Source organism: Pavona decussata, unplaced genomic scaffold (genome assembly GCF_977016875.1).
Source record: "Pavona decussata unplaced genomic scaffold, jaPavDecu1.1 SCAFFOLD_27, whole genome shotgun sequence".
Lineage (NCBI taxonomy): Eukaryota > Metazoa > Cnidaria > Anthozoa > Scleractinia > Agariciidae > Pavona > Pavona decussata.
Window position 1 is genome coordinate 769,216 of NW_028145450.1, and position 17,862 is coordinate 787,077.

The 17,862-nt window shown below is 39.4% G+C and overlaps 1 protein-coding gene and 1 pseudogene across 3 annotated transcripts; both read left to right on the plus strand.

Annotated features, from left to right (window-relative positions):
* Positions 1 to 2,679: 2,679 nt before the first annotated feature.
* Positions 2,680 to 17,243, plus strand: LOC146485205 (steroid 17-alpha-hydroxylase/17,20 lyase pseudogene; annotated as a pseudogene). Of its 2 annotated transcripts, none has more exons than XR_014863428.1 (2): positions 2,680 to 4,756; positions 16,254 to 17,243. The product of XR_014863428.1 is annotated as a steroid 17-alpha-hydroxylase/17,20 lyase pseudogene, transcript variant X2 (transcript). The 2 variants fall into 2 exon arrangements; XR_014863427.1 differs by having other exon boundaries at positions 2,680 to 4,742; positions 16,239 to 17,242.
* On the plus strand, positions 14,064 to 16,246 carry LOC146485206 (steroid 17-alpha-hydroxylase/17,20 lyase-like). The gene has a single exon (XM_085103593.1). It carries the CDS (start codon positions 14,242 to 14,244, stop codon positions 15,682 to 15,684), a length of 1,443 nt encoding a protein of 480 aa, XP_084959719.1. The 5' UTR covers positions 14,064 to 14,241; the 3' UTR covers positions 15,685 to 16,246.
* Positions 17,244 to 17,862: the final 619 nt, after the last annotated feature.

Genomic DNA, 17,862 nt, shown 5'->3' on the forward strand with positions numbered 1-17,862 from the left:
CACAAATTTAATTTTTGACGTCACACCTTAGGACTCTACTACTTAGGACTCTACCTTAGGACTACTATATTAATTATTCTAGGATCAATCATCTTAAAAACTCTTTTTCCATCGTTGGAGCTAACTAGTCGGAAATGCCTCAGAGATTTGTTTACAACACATCTCGCCTTGTTACACGGAATCACCCAATATTTTTATCGCGGAAATTTCGTGTTCAAGGTTTCTCCCCCAAAAAATGTCGGATAATGACGTAGAAATGTCCTTTACCGAAACTTTTCCAACGGATATCTGAAAGAGTCAAGCGATTCAGGCAAAATGGAAGTTGCTGCAATCGTTCGACCCGATGCGGATCATACTGGCGTCGAACAGCTCAAGAATAAGACGAGGACGAAGATCAAGATGGCCTTACCGCTACCGTTCTGCGCGCTCGATTCAGAGGCGACGCTTCGATGAATGATTGTTTAGTACTTGGATATATTTTGCCGAAATGAAAAGGCGAAGAATTACTTAGTTTGCTGGAAATTGTCGCCCCAAATTCGATTTTGTTCGATTTGAGAATGCGAGAGCACAGATGCTACAAATGGAAATTGCACAGGCCGGTCAAAAACTCACTTGAATTTTCTGCGATGACCCGATTAGGATGGTCCTTACAAAAGATCTTAATTTGAGGTTGACAGACCCGTCTTGAATAAAAGATTCTTCCCTTTTGATCAAAATGTGGTGTGACCGCTCGTGATCGTGAGGGGAAATGCTGAAATATACTGAATGAAGGTTTTCTTACTGTTCGTTAGGATTAGTTTTCGATATGCATGACAATGTATGCTACAATTCCCGGGTACACTTGTACCTCTGTGGCATTTGTTTAGGCTCGAATTAAGCAAGATTTCTGGGAGCGCTAAATAAATGTTATCTGCCAAGACTGAGGATCCGTGGATTTCTCTACCCGTGAGTTTATGCTTATGCTATTTAACTGCAGTAAGATTGCAGGATGTTTGTTTATCACAGATATGAGAGTGTAATATATACACACATAGCTGATCATCGTTGTCTTTCGCTTTCGAGAGCTATGGCTTGAATCTTTCCTGTGAATTCGGGCTAACCGAATTTACTTCTGCCGTAAAGTTTCGTCTCTCGGGAAGTAATGAATGCTTATTCCCGGCATGCCAGTTTTTTTTCGCGCAGTTTGTTATATTGGAGTTATCAGCCGCATAATAAGTCGCCGAGATCGAAGAAACTCCCTTCGCCGCCATGACGCTCGTGTGTTCCAAAGTATTTTCTACGTCACAACCTTGTAATACGATCGCTTTGGCCGCGCGCAACATGGAGACACTTTCCGGCGCTAAATTCGAACATTTCAGGGATCATAATTGCGGATTGAGAAGGTTTTATCGGTAAAACCCACATATTCAGACCGAGAAATTCATAAACTAGCAAATTCTTTTCGCAACTGCTTAAGTTGCGTAGTAACTGCGAGGATCTTTCTTCTATTTGATCTTTCATCCGCAGTTCAAATATATGTTTCATATATTTACATTTATTTATTCATCCTTCACGGGTATATTACGAACTCACAATATGACCAGCTCCAAGTTGGCTTGATACCTCAGTTGGTAGAACACTGCAACGGCATCGCAGAGGTCATGGGTTCGAATCCCGTTCAAGCCTGAATTTTTTTCAGGCCTTCTTTTCGCAACTGCTTAAGTTGCGTAGTAACTGCGAGGATCTTTCTTCTATGTGATCTTTTATCCGCAGTTCAAATATATGTTTCATATATTTACATTTATTTATTCATCCTTCACGGGTATATTACGAACTCACAATATCACCAGCTCCAGTTGGTTTGATACCTCAGTTGGTAGAACACTGCAACGTCATCGCAGAGGTCATTTGTTCAAATTCCGTTCAAGCCTGAATTTTTGCAGGCCTTCTTTTCGCAACTGCTTAATTTGCGTAGTAACTGCAAGGATCTTTCTTCTATTTGATCTTTCATCCGCAGTTCAAATATATGTTTCATATATTTACATTTATTTGTGTATGCCCGTCTACATTAACAAGATTTCACTTAAGGGAGCTACACTATCCCCGCTTACTTTGTGTTTGATCTAACTTTTACGCAAAAAAAAAAGAAATCTAAAAACTTTGCCATTATTACTTTTAAAATATGAAATTAAAAGTTGTCATCCTGCTGCTAGTATTTACATTACTAAAATATCGGTGATGTCATTTTATTATGTTGGTTCGAGGTCTCGAAAACGTGTTGTTGAAAAGGAATATCAATGCAAACACAACGATTGGAGTAAGAAAACGTATACTCTAATGATTCACATTCGTCTCGATGCATGCGATGGCTGAGGGTTTCAAGGGTACAGTTTTTGAATGCGTTGGCAAGGTAATGCTTGATTGTGGTAATTATTTTGGTTCCAGTGTTCTACCTTTTCAGTGAGGGTTTTCCTTTTTAAATTTTACATGTTTTTTTTAGCCGTTGTGCACAAACCACAACAGATTTTGAAATATGCTGGAGTTACTGAAACATTCAAGAGAACGTGACCAATTTGAAGAGATGTTTTCTTCCAAGATAAACACTTGGTAACCGATCGCGACACGTCAACGTGAATAATTAAGGCGAGTGAACATAGAAATTTTTCGCTTGGGTGGTACCTGTTTATTTATAGTCCCTGACCTACAGTTGCTGTGTCATGGATTGCTTCCCTGGAACGTACAATCTGCCTCCCGGGCCATTCTCTTTACCTGTTGTTGGAAATGCACACGTTATGGCCGCCGACTCAAAGTTAGTTAACTTTATGGAGATGGAGAAGCAATACGGCCAAGTATTTCGACTGAACCTTGGAAAGCAACTTGCGATCATGGTTAGTGGAGAAGCTATCAAGGAGGCCTTCGTCACAAAGGCGGTTGATTTTGCTGGGCGTCCAAGTCTTCACAGCATAGAGATCTATGATTATGGCAATAAAGCATGCACCGTCGCAACGGAGGACTACTCTCCGAGGTGGAAGCTTCTTCGAAAGATTTCAGTCGAGGCCTATAAAATGTACACCTCCGATGTCCAAAAGCAGGCAACAGTTATCAACCAAGAATTCGACTCCGTCTTGCAGAGAATTCACTCGAGGAATGGACAACCACATGACGTCACCAAAGACCTCCTGTTGGCTGTTACCAATGTGTTTTGCGTCATGATGTTTGGCTCGAGGTACGAGCTTGATGACCCTGAGTTAACCAGACTTTTTGAAGACGAAAGCGGAATCTTTAACCTGTTAGCCAGTGGATTCTTGGTGGACGTGTTTCCGTGGCTAAAGTGCTTTCCATTCAAGTCCATCCAGACCCTGAAAGAGTTCTGTGAGGATAAGGACAAGATACTGGGCAGGATTCATCGAGAACATGTGGCAGCCAACAGATTGCAGAATCCAGGAGATCTGACAGATGCGCTGTTAAAGGCGAAGAAGGAAGCTGAAGAAGAAGACTCCGCCAACGAAGGATTGGTCACAGATCAGCATGTAATTATGTTAATGAATGAGATCTTCATTGCTTCCATGGTAAATATTGCAAACACTTTGAGCTGGGCACTGCTGTACCTCATTCACAATCCAAGCATCCAAGATCTGTTGCATCAAGAGCTGGATCAAGTGATTGGACCAAATCGTTTACCTGATATCGATGACATAAACAGCCTGCCGTACTTGGAAGCCACCATTAACGAAACCATGCGCATCTCATCAGTCATTCCATTCGCAGTTCCTCACAAAACGACAGTGGACACGACCCTGCAGGGATATGATATTCCCAAGGACACCACTGTGTTTCCCAACCTATGGTCACTCCACCATGACCCAGATTTTTGGGAGGCACCCAACGATTTCAGGCCCCAAAGGTTCCTCGACAAGGATGGCAAATTTGTACCTCCAAATGCTGAGCACTTCCTTCCCTTTGGGGTCGGGCTTAGGGACTGTATTGGGGAGTCTATGACAAGAGTAGAGTTATACCTGGTCTTGGCACGATTGCTTCATAGCTTCAAGTTGGAGAACCCCCAAGGATACGATCTGCCAAGTCTAGAGCCCGTCTCTTCAGTATTTGCATTAGGGCCAAAGCCTTTCAAGTTCTGTGCTATCAAAAGGCATGTTGTGTAATATTAATGATCACTTTAGTTGTTTGAAGCGGCTGCTTAAGTTATTTGACAATTATATTAGCCTAAATTACGGTGGACGTTTAAGTCTAAATAAGGTCAAGCTTCTCTACATACACTAAGCCCCACTCTTCCCAAAGGTTGGCGAACGTCGAAGTGGTTAAGTTTTGGTTATAAGTTGTTTCGAAATATCAGCAATGTATACTTCATTTTATTTAGAAAGGCTAATGGAGAAGGATGATGTGACAATCATTGTATTTCATAAGTCGATAATTGTTGAAGAAACGTAGATGAGTAGAAAGTAAGTTTTGTCTAGCCAGAAAGAAAGAAAAACATTATAAAATAATAAACAAATAAACAATGAAACCGCTGCAGTAGATAGAAGTAGAAAAAGTGCATAACCGAAGGTTAATTAAGAATTAAAATTAAAAAATATATTAACTATAGTAATGAAGTGAAAATATAATTATACGTACAACTATGGTGAAAGTTTAGATCCAAGGAGTTGAGTAACTTACTTCAATTAAGAGCAAGACGTTAGGTTTCTGTTGCTACTTCAGCGTAGCGTCCAAAGGTTTTGCTTCTAGAATTTTCAAAACTAGACAAGGTAACTAGAAAGAGGTAATAGATTGAGGGAGACTACTTCTAACGATGTCGAGTCCTGAACGACTTGAAATATTTGGAAGAAATTAAAACGAAAAGAACTAGAAAACGGAAAAGTACAATATACATTCAAAGATGAACATTAATTACACTCCAAGGAAGATAATCATAAATGAACATTGATGAGAATATAGAGTTTAATAAAAATAACAAAAAAAATTTGATGATAGGTATACGGGAAATATGGGTAGAATAGGAAAAGAGAGTGTAGACCAAGGAAATGAATATTGGAAGAACTCAAATCTTCTATCGAAAGTTTTAAACCCTTTGCCAATACAGGTTGCACTGTAGATTGAGTGCACCAACACGTGATGCAGGTTTTGAGAATTGCTCTTATAAACTTGCTCGCTGCTCATCTTCTCCTTACAAGCATGGTCTTCATGTAAAAAAATGATAAAACTATTAAATTTAGTAGAAAAAAACATCCTATTTATATTAGTGAGGGTAAATTAAAATAGGAACGAGTTTACGAAATTAATCATGTCGGAAAATCTAAAAAAAAGGGTTTGTATTTACTCAAGTGTGATTAGTCGTTTATTGATTGTTTTAATGGTGGTATCTATAGGGCGTGTGTGGGTGTGGCCGGAATTTTTTGGTTGATTGTCGTGCCAGACAACAACAGTATTTTATTTTTGTGAGTTTTCGCTGTTGTGGGGAATTATGATTTGCATTTGGTTAGGGTGCGTTTCTGTGATTGTAGCCATGAAGAATAAATCTTAGTGAATTTGGGAAAAGTGTGTACGTCTTTGTTGTGTTTCCCACAAGCATGAGGCATGACTTGCGGAATTGAATAGTTTTACGGAACGAGTTAAAGTGCTGTTTTCGCACAAATTTGCAGAAACATTTTGATGCTGTGGGCTGTACTATTCAAACAAAAATAACAGATGTGGCATTTAAAAATTCCAGAATAAAACATGCCTCATCGAAATCTGTATAATAAAAAGATACTGTAATCATCGCCTGGTTATCTTTCTGACGGGAAACCTAATATTACTCCAAGACATTTCACTAACCACTCTAATATTTGGATTGAATTCTTTACATTTTTTCAAACCTTTGAAGCTTCGTGAACATCTTAACTTTCGGAAGCCTTTAGTATACTACAAGGGTAAGAAAAGGAACCCTTTACCTATTATAGGAAGGCTGCAATGAGGCGTATTTTTAAGGGGAGGGAGAAGGGACGGGGGAGGAGGGCGAACGCTAAAGCTGCCATCTTGGATTTTATAAACAGAGGAGGACAGGGGAGAGTAGAAAGTGCGACCAAAGGGGCCTAAGAATTCAACATGGCGGCAACAAGTAACCGAGATTCTGGCACTTGCGCAACCCCCGGAAACGCTTGAAAACTCCTGATAGTGCTTGCAACCTAATTAGATGAAAGCAAATTTACTGAATACAGTTTATAAAACATTGCATGGTGTTTTTCACTATCTTGTCATCAGGTTTTATTGTGTTTGCAAGCAACTTTAACCAATGTTAAGGACGGTCCCTACTATTGTTACTGCGCATACGTTCTGTGCATCTCGAGATACTCGGGTTTCCTATGGGTAGTACTCACTAATACGGGGATATTTTTGCACGGTTTAAAACTATGCGGAGAGAGCAGAACTTAGCAAGTGCTCTTGGTATCCAAAAAGAAAATTGGGGGTAACCATAAATTTTTCAGAGAATTAAGCTTCTATTTAGGAAAAACTGCCCTACATTGCTTTATATTTGGGCGCTTTTTGGAAATATTGTTGCCTAATTATCTCTGAAAATGCGTTGTTACCCCCAAGTTCCTTTTTGGATTTCAATAGCCCTTGCTAACATCTGCTCTTCCTGCATAGTCATAAACCGCACAAAAATACTTCTGTATTAGTAGGCACCGTCCTTAAGTCAATCTCGTACCCAGATACCTCAAGCTCTTTGGCCAGCGCTTGGTCGCCAGGAGAGACTCTGGGGTACTGGAATCAGTTATTACAGCAGGATTTCTGCGGTAAAACAATGGAAGCCGTGACGGAGCTTATACAGAGCAGCTAATCAAAATTTTTTTTTCGAATTCTCCAGAGTCTCTCCTGGCGCCTACCTGTTGACTAAAAAGCCTGAGGACTCTGGCTACGAGACTCATGTACACGCGTTTAGTGGAACGGAAATGCAGGTGTCGTGCTAGCCTCCCACGCAGACGTTCTTAGTGGTTTGTCACGCGTTCCTGCCCCACGAACGTCCGCTGAAACGAACAGCCACTTCCGTTCGTCGACTGCGGACCACTTAGGAACCGTTTCCCAACTTTCGGTAAACTCGTGTTTGATATAAGAAATATTACCCGAGACAGGATGGCGGACTAAATGTGGCTTTTGATCATGTGTGCCAAACATTTGGTATAAGGGAGTTGAATGCGTATCAAAGAGAAGTCATAGTGCAATTTGCGCAGACGAAAACTGATGTGTTCGTAAACTTTCCAACTGGTTATGGAAAGTCACTTATTTATCAAACTCTATCGTTTGTTTACAATTCAATTCTTGAAGCTGCTGGTCACTGATTGTTGTTGTGGTTTCGCCGCATGTAAATCTTATGAAAGACCAGGTAGACAAACTGGCAAATCTTGGAATTCTTGCCGCTTCTCTCAGTGAAATCACTGAAGAAAATGCAAAGGGTGTTGTGGAAGGAAAAATTTCAACCGTATATGCACGTGCGGAAGCGGGGTTGAAAAATATCTCCACGGTTGAGGATTTTCATTGTTTCACAGTATGTGATTGGCTTTACTTGTCATAATGAGTCAGTGCTGATTGGTCTGTTCAGACAAAGGCAATTTGCCGACGAACGGAAGTGGCTGTTCGTTTCAGCAGACGTTCGTGGGGCAGGAACGCGTGACGAACCCCTACGAACGTCTGCGTGGAAGGCTAGTGTCGTTCACGAATTTCGCCGTTCGACTTGTTTCGAAATTGACCTCAATTTTCCCGTGAATAAAGCTTCCCGTCTCATTCTGACTTAATGACTAACATAAAAATTTCAAAACACAAAATCAATAACTTTTCAGTGAAAACCAATCGTATAAAGCTTTGAAAAGGCTGATATCCTGGTTAGAATCATGTCTCTCTGATTCATGCAACCGAAGCGCGGATGTCAACTCTTAATAGATCATTTTCGTATTATCGAAATTGAGTTGGAGCTATTTTGCAATGGATGCTTTTTCAGGGGAATATATAAATAATATTTGCACGTAAAAAGATTCACCAGCCTAAAATCTCGTGTGCAAGCTACTTCCAATTCAATATGGAGGATACGAAAACAATAATGTCAGTTGGATGTATGGTGGGAAATCCCTAAAGTAAACAATTCCGTATCGTCCAGAAAAACTTCTAGTTTGCTGATCAATTAATTGCAGTACTATTGGAAGAGTTGTCTCCAGAAATAAGTGACCATTGTGAACGAGATGTGATGTTATGTTGTAAGCTGGTGAATTAATGATCATGTATAATTTTTCAGTTAGCCGGACACAGGCATACCAGGAGTAAAAACTCCGAGTTCTCTCAACAAGATTAAACCCATGTCCTTACGATTACTTATTTGGATGTTCTACCACTGAGCTCCAGGAGACTTTTGGGAGGTTAATTAATGCCTTACCTTCCACGAGTCTCCTGTAGCTCAGTGAGAGACCATCGGAACTAACAACTGGAAGGTAATAGGTTCGTCTCCTGTTGGGAGAACTTGGATTTTTTTTCGATTATGCCTTTATCACTGACTGAAACAATTAAAGGAAAACAAGTGAGAACACTAGCTACATAAGCATAGGGACAGATCCACACGCAGAAAATAATTTCTTGACGGAATTCTCGATACCAGGTCCCTTCGAACAACCTGCCTCGTGCTTGTGATTGTGCTTATGTCACCTCCGTTCTCATTAGTGAAAACTGCGACGTAAGAATAGCGCATGAGCACAAAGTTAATTTTTTATTTCGCCTTTTTTTAGAAGAGTCATATTTTAAGACATTATTTACCTTGGGAAGACCGGAGAGAGCAAGGGGGGAAGGGATCGTTTTTGACATAACGACTTTTCAGAAATTTATCTGAGAATTTTTACCGGCATTACGTAAATACAAATTATTAAATAATAGCACCCTAGATATGAGAGGCCTTGTTGCGTTTTACACTATTTAGGGGGGTCAGAAAGGTTTTACTCTGTATCTGGGGAAGAGGGGGGGGGGGGGGGGACAAAAAAGTTTGAAGGTTGATATCATTAGTTTTGGGTTTTTTTTAAATTCTTCCAGAACCGCATGACATTTAATGTACTTGTACCACAGTAAATCAAACCATAATCTCACACCAATAGTTTACACAGCAAATGGGTTCCATTCTATGGATTTGCAAGTTAGATATGTTTGGATTTCACTGGCTGCACCAACAGATAGGCCGCCCTCAGAAATGAGTTGATCTAGGCCTTTCACTAGAACGGTTGGGTGAAGGCTGTCAGTGTTTTGCAGGCAGATCATGTCATCTGACTGTGGCAATATAACTTCTTCTGCACTTTGCCCAGTCAAGGACTCCACAACTGCAGCTTGGCACAGTCTTTTTCTCTTTCCTTTCCTCTGTTTTGCCTTTCTCTTGGCCTCTTTCCGCCTCCTACTCACTCCACTTTTTTTAGTGTCTGCCAGTTGCACAAACACCCTCTTTAGCTGCCTTGTGGTATTTTCCAGACTAGTGATTACACTCGGTATCACTTCAACCTCTACATTAACATACGTACTAGTTTCTTCTACTGCTAGTGGAGCAAGCAAAAAGCAGGCGAGTAAAGCGCATCAATGCATCATTGGGGGGGGGGGGGGGTCAAAAACGTTTACATGTTCTAGCTGGGGGGGGGAGGGGGCAAAAAAAGTTATCCTTTATCATTGAGGGGGGTACAAAAAGTTCCAAACGTTCCGTTTCCCTATTTGCCAGCCCCCCCCCCCCCCTCCTCCCCATAAATAATGAACACTTTCTAAGGCAAATTTACTTTCCTTCAAATGTGTCACCCGCGTGCATGAATACATTTGTCCCTAATCAAACATATGTAAACTCAATGCAGCCTTAGCTTTAGTGTTTGACATCTGTGCGAATTCACTAAAAACATACCGTTTTCCTTATATACTAAATGAGAGTAAATTTAACGCAAGGGCATTTATTTCTACCAGAAGTAAATATTGTAAAGCATTGGTGCAAACTTATTAAATTTCACCATGTTTTCATGAAATTACAGGAGGAGTAAATATATAATGCTTGCATATAATAAGAAAAGATTAAGCAAATCTAAATCAAGGATACAGTTTTAACATCGATGCAAAAGTAGGGTAAATTTAACGCAAAATATCGTATTTGTTATACATGTACATTTTTGAACAAATTCTTCAAGCGAATACATGTGTGTATACATCATCTTTACAAACAGCACAAATTTAGTTCAAATATAGAGCGCTGAATTTGCAATACATTATTTTGCTCCATTCGCAAACCTAAGAATATCCGTTTATTCGTCTACGTAGGGGGCGGGGGGATCATTTCTGACTTGTCGAATTGAGAAATTTATCTGAGAACACTTCGGCGCATTACGTAAATGTTTATTAAGTGGCACTTTCCCTAAGAACGGTCCACTGCTTTTCGGATCACAAAAAAGTTTACCCTCAAACTTTGCCCAGTAAATCATCTTGGGTCATAAGCCTGGGTTGTACATACTTTCACATATTATGTGATTGTTTCAATATACAGAACGAGTGAAATATCGCCAACTTTGCAATATGTAAATTATAGTAAAAGAATTATATATCACAAATAATAGCGAACATTTCCAGGACACATTGGGGGCGCGTATTCGAGAGGGAGCCCTTATTCGAGGACTTATGGTATTTTAGTGGACTGCCTGTCAACTAGCTTGGAGTAGTTTTAAAATTACACTTGCACTATAAACAACACAGCAACAATATACTTTACTGATGCTCCTTAATGTGGGATTTGATTATCCTTCGCTAGGAGGAGAGCTCGTGTTGAATTTTCAGTAAATAGGACTTTAAAATAATTACAAAAACAACGAGGCATTGTATTAAAAATGTTAACTACACCAAAAAGGGCAAGTTAGAAGCTTTGGCATTTGCGGCGAAGGGCCTGGAGTGAAACTCTCAGAGCGAGCTAACAGCTAACTCTACCTAGGACCCGAGTCCACCGGTATTACAACCGAAACACATCGCGACGGACGGATAGACGGATTCTCCTTCCCTCGCTTCCTATGAAATCTTTTTCTTTCTGTACAGTTTTTTTCTTTCCGGCTTCAAACACAAGTTCTTATCAATTCCTTTTGAGCAACATATTGATAATTCCCAGATTTTGAAAATCAATAAATCACATGTTTTACTTATAAAAGCGAATTCAAGTTTTTCTTATTACTACATAAAAATGTTTTCTTCTAACTGTAATAAAATGACAACTTGCACTTCAAAAGATAAGTGACTCAAACAACTTCTAGTCGATCTATCGTTTTTTTGTTTGTGGTTCAGAAGTTTATTTTATCTATATATTGAGAAAGACACTTTACGTAATGGGATGTACAGGCATCCTCCTTCTAGTCTGCGTGCCAATTTCAGCGATTTGTGATTTCAGATGGCAGTAGGCCAAACTCAGCGAAATATTTTACTTCCTAAAAGTCCTTCAAGCTATGAATACCAATTAATTGGCGTCAACAAAGCAGCGACGTGCAAAAAGAATAATAATAATAATCATCATGAAAACAAGTTTCTTAAAACCAAAATACTGTTTAGCAGACAGTACAGACCTAATTTGCATAAAAATTCCCCGCAAAGTATCCAAAAATCGGGACCGAATAAATCACCAATTTTAGGCATTTTAAAACGGTTAAAACTGTTATACATGTTATTTTGTGTGCTTTGCTGTGTAGTTAATTTAGAAAAGTGGAATTTAGCGATTAAGAATGTTTTGATTTATAACAATCTGAATTTGATCAACAACCTCGTTTGCATAATGCGGGTTTCATATTCGCAAAAGCACCAAAAGTGCGAAGTCGCTGTGGTCAAGGAAGATAAAAAGCGCAAGGTATTTTTATATTTCTATGCTTCCTTACATCTGTTAAGCAAAGTTCAGATGGAATTTAGAATGGTTCGGTCTGGACTTGTGAAATAAATGCCGGAAAAGACAGGGTACCTTCGCCGGTTTTTAGAAAGCGTTCTAACGAGGGTTAAAATATTAATTTTTGTGTCCCTAAAAATTAAAAACAAATCAAAATAAACATGCACTTTATACCTTTGAAGGAACACTTAACTTAGGAACTATAATTAATTTTTGTGGCGTCACCTGGTTTTCGAGCAGCAAGCTCATCAATTTTATACAATTTTCTATTTTCGACACGTTCAAATTAAGGTCCTCGACCGCTCTGACTGTTATGGCCTGTACAAAATATATTTTAACGTATTTCCAAAAACTAACGTCATTTCATTTGCTTATGACCCAAGATGATTTACTGGGCAAAGTTTGAGGGCAAACTTTTTTCCGACCCGAAAAGCAGTGGACCGTTCTTAGGGCAAGTGCCACTTAAATTTGTTGTGACCCTAGCACCCAAATTCTTAGTAGCAGGTCTTTAAACAAATGGGAATATTTCAATATTCCCCTTCTTTAAGTGAACAAATATTAACTTTCTCAGAGCAGTTTTCATGTCATTTTAATGTGCCCCAAGTCACTAAAGGTAGCTACTCTGTCTCCGTAATTTGCTAAAAGGGGATGACATAAAACTATTATTTTTATTCAATTCAAAGCGCTCGAGTACAAGAGAGGCTGTCTTTGGAAAATAGCCTGATGCAAATTAGGTCGCTTTTCTGTATGCCCGCCTGTATTGACAAGCTGTCAATAAAAGTATATACCCTATCTCGGTAACTTTCCAAAGGAGATGACAAAGAACTTTTGTTAATTTTTCTATTCAATTCAAAATACTTGAGAACAAGAGAGGTAGTTTTTGGTGAATAGCCCGATGCAAATTAGGTCGCTTTTGTGTATGCCTGTTTGTATCAAACAGCTTTCACTAAATAGAGATACGCTATCTCCGTAACTTTCCAAAAGCGATGACATAAAACGTTCTTCCATTTGATTCCAAATCACAAGAGAGGTTGAATAGCCCAATGCAAATTGGGTTACTTCTGTGTATGCCCGTCTGCATTGACAAGATTTGACTTAAGGGGACTACACTATCACCTGCTTTTTTTGCTTTTGGTCTAACTTTTACGCGAAAAAAGAAATCTAGGAACTTTGCCACATTAGTTTGAAAACCTGAAATTAAAATAGTGAGAGGGATGTCTCGTACCTTTCTGCTACTTATAAATGTAAAATTTGTCATCCTGCTGGTAGTATTTATATTACTAAAATATCGGTAATGTCATTTTATTGTGTTGTTTTGAGGTCTGGAATATGAATGCAATTAGTTCTAAAAACACAACGATTGGGGTAAGAAAACGTCTACTCTAAATGGTTTACATTAGTCTAGATGCATGTGATGGCTGATGGTTTCAAGGGCACAGGTTTTGAATGCGTTGCCAAGGTAATGCTCGATTGTGGCAACTATTTTGGTTTCGGTGTTCCAAATTTTCAGTGAGGGTTTTCTTTTATTAATTGTTATGTTTTTGTTAGCATTTTTGGACTTGACCATGTACAAACAACAATAGATCTTAAAATATGTTGGAGCTACTGACCAATAGAAGCGTTCAAGATAAGATACTCAACTGAAGTGTGAATATTATAACAAAGGATTGTGCACGGTCGCGGCCGTTACAACTTAAATTGTACCCTTAACTAAGTATGTCGAAACGTTGGACAACATTAGTTTAAAAGCCTATAAAGATGATTTAGCCTTCGAAATACCTTAAAAACTCTGCTATTCCTTAAGTAAGATTTAGCGATAGATGCATTTTTGATGCAGCCACATCGTAGGTTTAAAGCGCAATTAGTTATTGTTTTGACCTGCGAATACACTGAAACCCCGCCACCGAAGACACTCCACTCTTAAGTTCTTGCCAATTGCCATCGTAACGGATCCCGCGTTAGCCAAATTTTTTTTAATTAAGCCGTTTTCACGGTAACTTGTTGAGGGCCTAAAATATTGGACACCTCAACCAAGCACAATACATTGACCTTCCCGAGAAAGAGGCAATTTTTTTTACACTTCTTGGATTCTTCTAGATTCCTGACCTTTGACAACACTTCCATCGGGCATTTTCATTGACCAATCAGAGTTAGAGAACATGACCAATTTAAAGAGATATTTTCTTCGAAGATAAACACTAGGTAACCGATCGCGGCACGTCAACGTGAATAATTAAGGCGAGTGAACATAGAAAACTTTCGCTTGGGTGGTACCTGTTTATTTCTAGTCCCTGACCATTTTCACATTATATCAGTTCTCTCAATACCGCTTAAGATTCTTCTAAGTCAGTTGCTGTATCATGGATTGCTTCCCTGGAACGTACAATCTGCCTCCCGGGCCATTCTCTTTACCTGTTGTTGGAAATGCACACTTAATGGCCGCCGACTCAAAGTTAGTTAACTTTATGGAGATGGAGAAGCAATACGGCCAAGTATTTCGACTGAACCTTGGTAAACAACTTGCGATCATGGTTAGTGGAGAAGCTATCAAGGAGGCCTTCGTCTCAAAGGCAGCTGACTTTGCTGGGCGCCCGAGTCTTCACAGTATAGAAATCTTTACTAATGGCGGTAAAGCATGCACCGTCGTAACTGAGGACTACTCTCCGCGGTGGAAGCTTCTTCGAAAGATTTCCGTCGAGGCCAATAAAATATACACCTCCGATGTCCAAAAGCAGGCAACAGTTATCAACAAAGAATTCGACTCCGTCTTGCAGAGAATTCAGTCGAGGAATGGACAACCTTATGACATCACCAAAGACCTCCTGTTGGCTGTTACCAATGTGCGTTGCGTCATGCTGTTTGGCTCGAGATACGAGCTTGATGACCCTGAGTTTACCAGACTTTCTGAAGTCGAAAGTGGATTCTTTAACCTGTTTACCAGTGGATTATTGGTGGACGTGTTTCCGTGGCTAAATTGCTTTCCATTCAAGTCCATCCAGACCCTGAAAGAGTTCTGTGAGGATAGGGACAAGATACTTGGGAGGATTCATCGAGAGCATGTGGCGGCCAACAGAGTGCAGAATCCAGGAGACCTGACGGATGCGCTGTTAAAGGCAAAGAAGGAAGCTGAAGAAGAAGACTCCGCCAACGAAGGATTGGTCACAGATCAGCATGTAATTATGTTGATGAATGAGTTCTTCGTTGGATCCATGGTAAATATAGCAAACACTTTGAGCTGGGCACTGCTGTACCTCATTCACAATCCAAGCATCCAAGATTTGTTGCATCAAGAGCTAGACCAAGTGGTTGGACCAAATCGTTTACCTGATATCGATGACATAAACAGCCTGCCGTACTTGGAAGCCACCATTAACGAAACCATGCGCATCTCATCAATTATTCCATTCTCAGTTCCTTGCAAAACGACAGTGGACACAACCCTGCAGGGATATGATATTCCTAAGGACACCACTGTGTTTACCAACCTATGGTCACTCCACCATGATCCAGATTTTTGGGAGGCACCCAACGATTTCAGGCCCCAAAGGTTCCTCGACAAGGATGGCAAATTTGTACCTCCGAATGCTGAGCACTTCCGTCCCTTTGGCGTGGGACTTAGGGACTGTATTGGGGAATCTATGTCAAGAGTAGAGTTATACCTGGTCTTGGCACGATTGCTTCATAGCTTCAAGTTTGAGAACCCCCAAGGATACGATCTGCCAAGTCTAGAGCCCGGTTCTTCAGGGTTAGCATTAGGGCCAAAGCCTTTTAAGTTCTGTGCTATCAAAAGGCATGTTGTGTAATGCTCACTTTAGTTGTTTGAAGCGGCTGCTTAAGTTATTTGACAATTATATTAGCCTAAATTACGGTGGACGTTTAAGTCTAAATAAGGTCACGCTACGCTACATATACTAAGCTCCACTCCTCCCAGAGGTTGTTTCGAAATATACGCAACATATAGTTCATTTTATTTTAAAAGACTAATGAAAAAGGATGATGTGACAATCATTGCATTTCATAAGTCGATAATTGTTGAAGAAACGTAGATGAGTAGAAAGTAAGTTTTGTCTAGCCAGAAAGAAAGAAAAACATTATGAAATAATAAACAAATAAACAAATAAACCGCCGCAGTAGATAAAAGTAGAAAAAGTGCATAACCGAAGGTGAATTAAGAAATAAAGAGGTGAAATATATTAATTATAGTAATGAAGTGAAATTATATACGTACAGCTATGGTGAAAGTTTAGATCCAAGGAGTTGAGTAGCCGACTTTAATTAAGAGCAAGACTTTAGGTTACTGTTGCTTCTTCAACGTAGTGTGCAAGGTTTTGCTTGAGAATTTTCAAAACTAGACGAGGTAATAACAAAAGAGTAAATAAATTGAGGGGAGACTGCTTGTAACGATGTCGAGTCAGTCCTGAGAGAGTCGAAATATTTGGAAGAAATTAAAACGAAAATAACTAGAATACGGAAAAGTAAAATATACATTCAAAGATGAAAATTAATTACACTCCAAGTAAAATGATCATAGATTTACATTGATGAGAATATAGAGTTAAATAAAAATAACAGAAAAATTCGGTGGTAGGCATTCGGCAAATATGGGCAAAACAAAAAAAGAGAGTGTAGACCAAGAAAATGAATACTAGAACAACTAAAATCTTTTATCGAGTGTTTTAAACCCTTTGCCAATACTGATTGCATTGTAATTGAGTGCACCAACACGAGATGCAGCTTTTGAGAATTGCTCTTATAAACTTGCTCGCTACTCATCTTCTCGTCGCAAGCATGGTCTTCATGGAAAAAACTATTAAATTTAGTAGAAAAAGGACCATCCTATTTATATCGGTGAGGGCAATTAAAAGAGAAACGAGTTTGCAGAATTAAGCATGTCGGAAAATCTAAAAATAGGTTTGTATTTACCTAAGTGTGATTAGTCGTTTATTGATTATCGTAATGGGGGTATTTATAGGGCGTGTATGGGTGTGGCCTGAATGTTTTGGTTGATTGTCGTGCCAGACAACAACAGCATTTTACTTTTGTGTGTCAGTTTCGCTGTTGCGAGGAATGGTGATTTGCAATTGAGGAGGGTACGTTTCTGTAGTTCCAGCCATGAAGAATAAATATTAGCGAATTTGGGAAAAGTGTGTACGTCTTTGTTGTGTTTCCCACAAGCAAGTGCCAGTGGCATGACTTGCGTAATTGAATAGTTATGCGAAACAAGTTAAAGTGCTCTTTTCGCGCAAATTTTGCAAGAGCAGAAGCATTTTGATGCTGCGGGCTGTACTGTTCAAAAATAAAAACAAAACAACAGATGTAGTATGGAAATGCAGGTGTCGTGCGCGAATTTCGCGGTTCGACTTGTTTCGAAATTGGCCTCAATTTTCCCGTAAATGAAGCTTCCTGTCTCATTCTGGCTTAATGACTAGCATAAAAATTTCAAAACACAAAATCAAAAACTTTTCAGGGTAAACCAATCGCATAAGGCCCCGAAAAGGCTGACATTCTGGTTAGAATCGTATCGCTCTGATGCATGCAACCGAAGCGCCGATGTCAACTCTTAATAGATCATTTTCGTATTATCGAAATTGAGCTGGAGCTATTTTGCAATGGAGGCTCTTTCGGGAGAATATATTGTAAAATAATATTTGCACGTGAAAAGATTCACCAACCTAAAATCTCTTGTGCAAGCTAGTTCCAATTCTATATGGAGGATACGGAAACGATTCTTCTAGTTGGTTGTATGATCGGAAATGCCTAAAGAAAACAATTCCTATCGGCCATATTACTCCCGGATGTTACTAAAGAAAATTAATACAGGGAGGGTCCGACCCCTTACCCTTTTATATACCATTTTTGGTAGAAAAGGTAACCCTTTCGTATACTTTCCATTGACAAATGGTACTTCTTTCTTGTTCCTTCCATTGGAAAATAGTGAAAGGACTTCTAAATACCTAAATGACAGTTTTCCCTACCCTTTC

What these genes read in the sequence shown, in the direction of transcription:
- LOC146485206 (XM_085103593.1), top strand. Translation starts at nt 14,242, where the DNA reads ATGGATTGCTTCCCTGGAACGTACAATCTGCCTCCCGGGCCATTCTCT.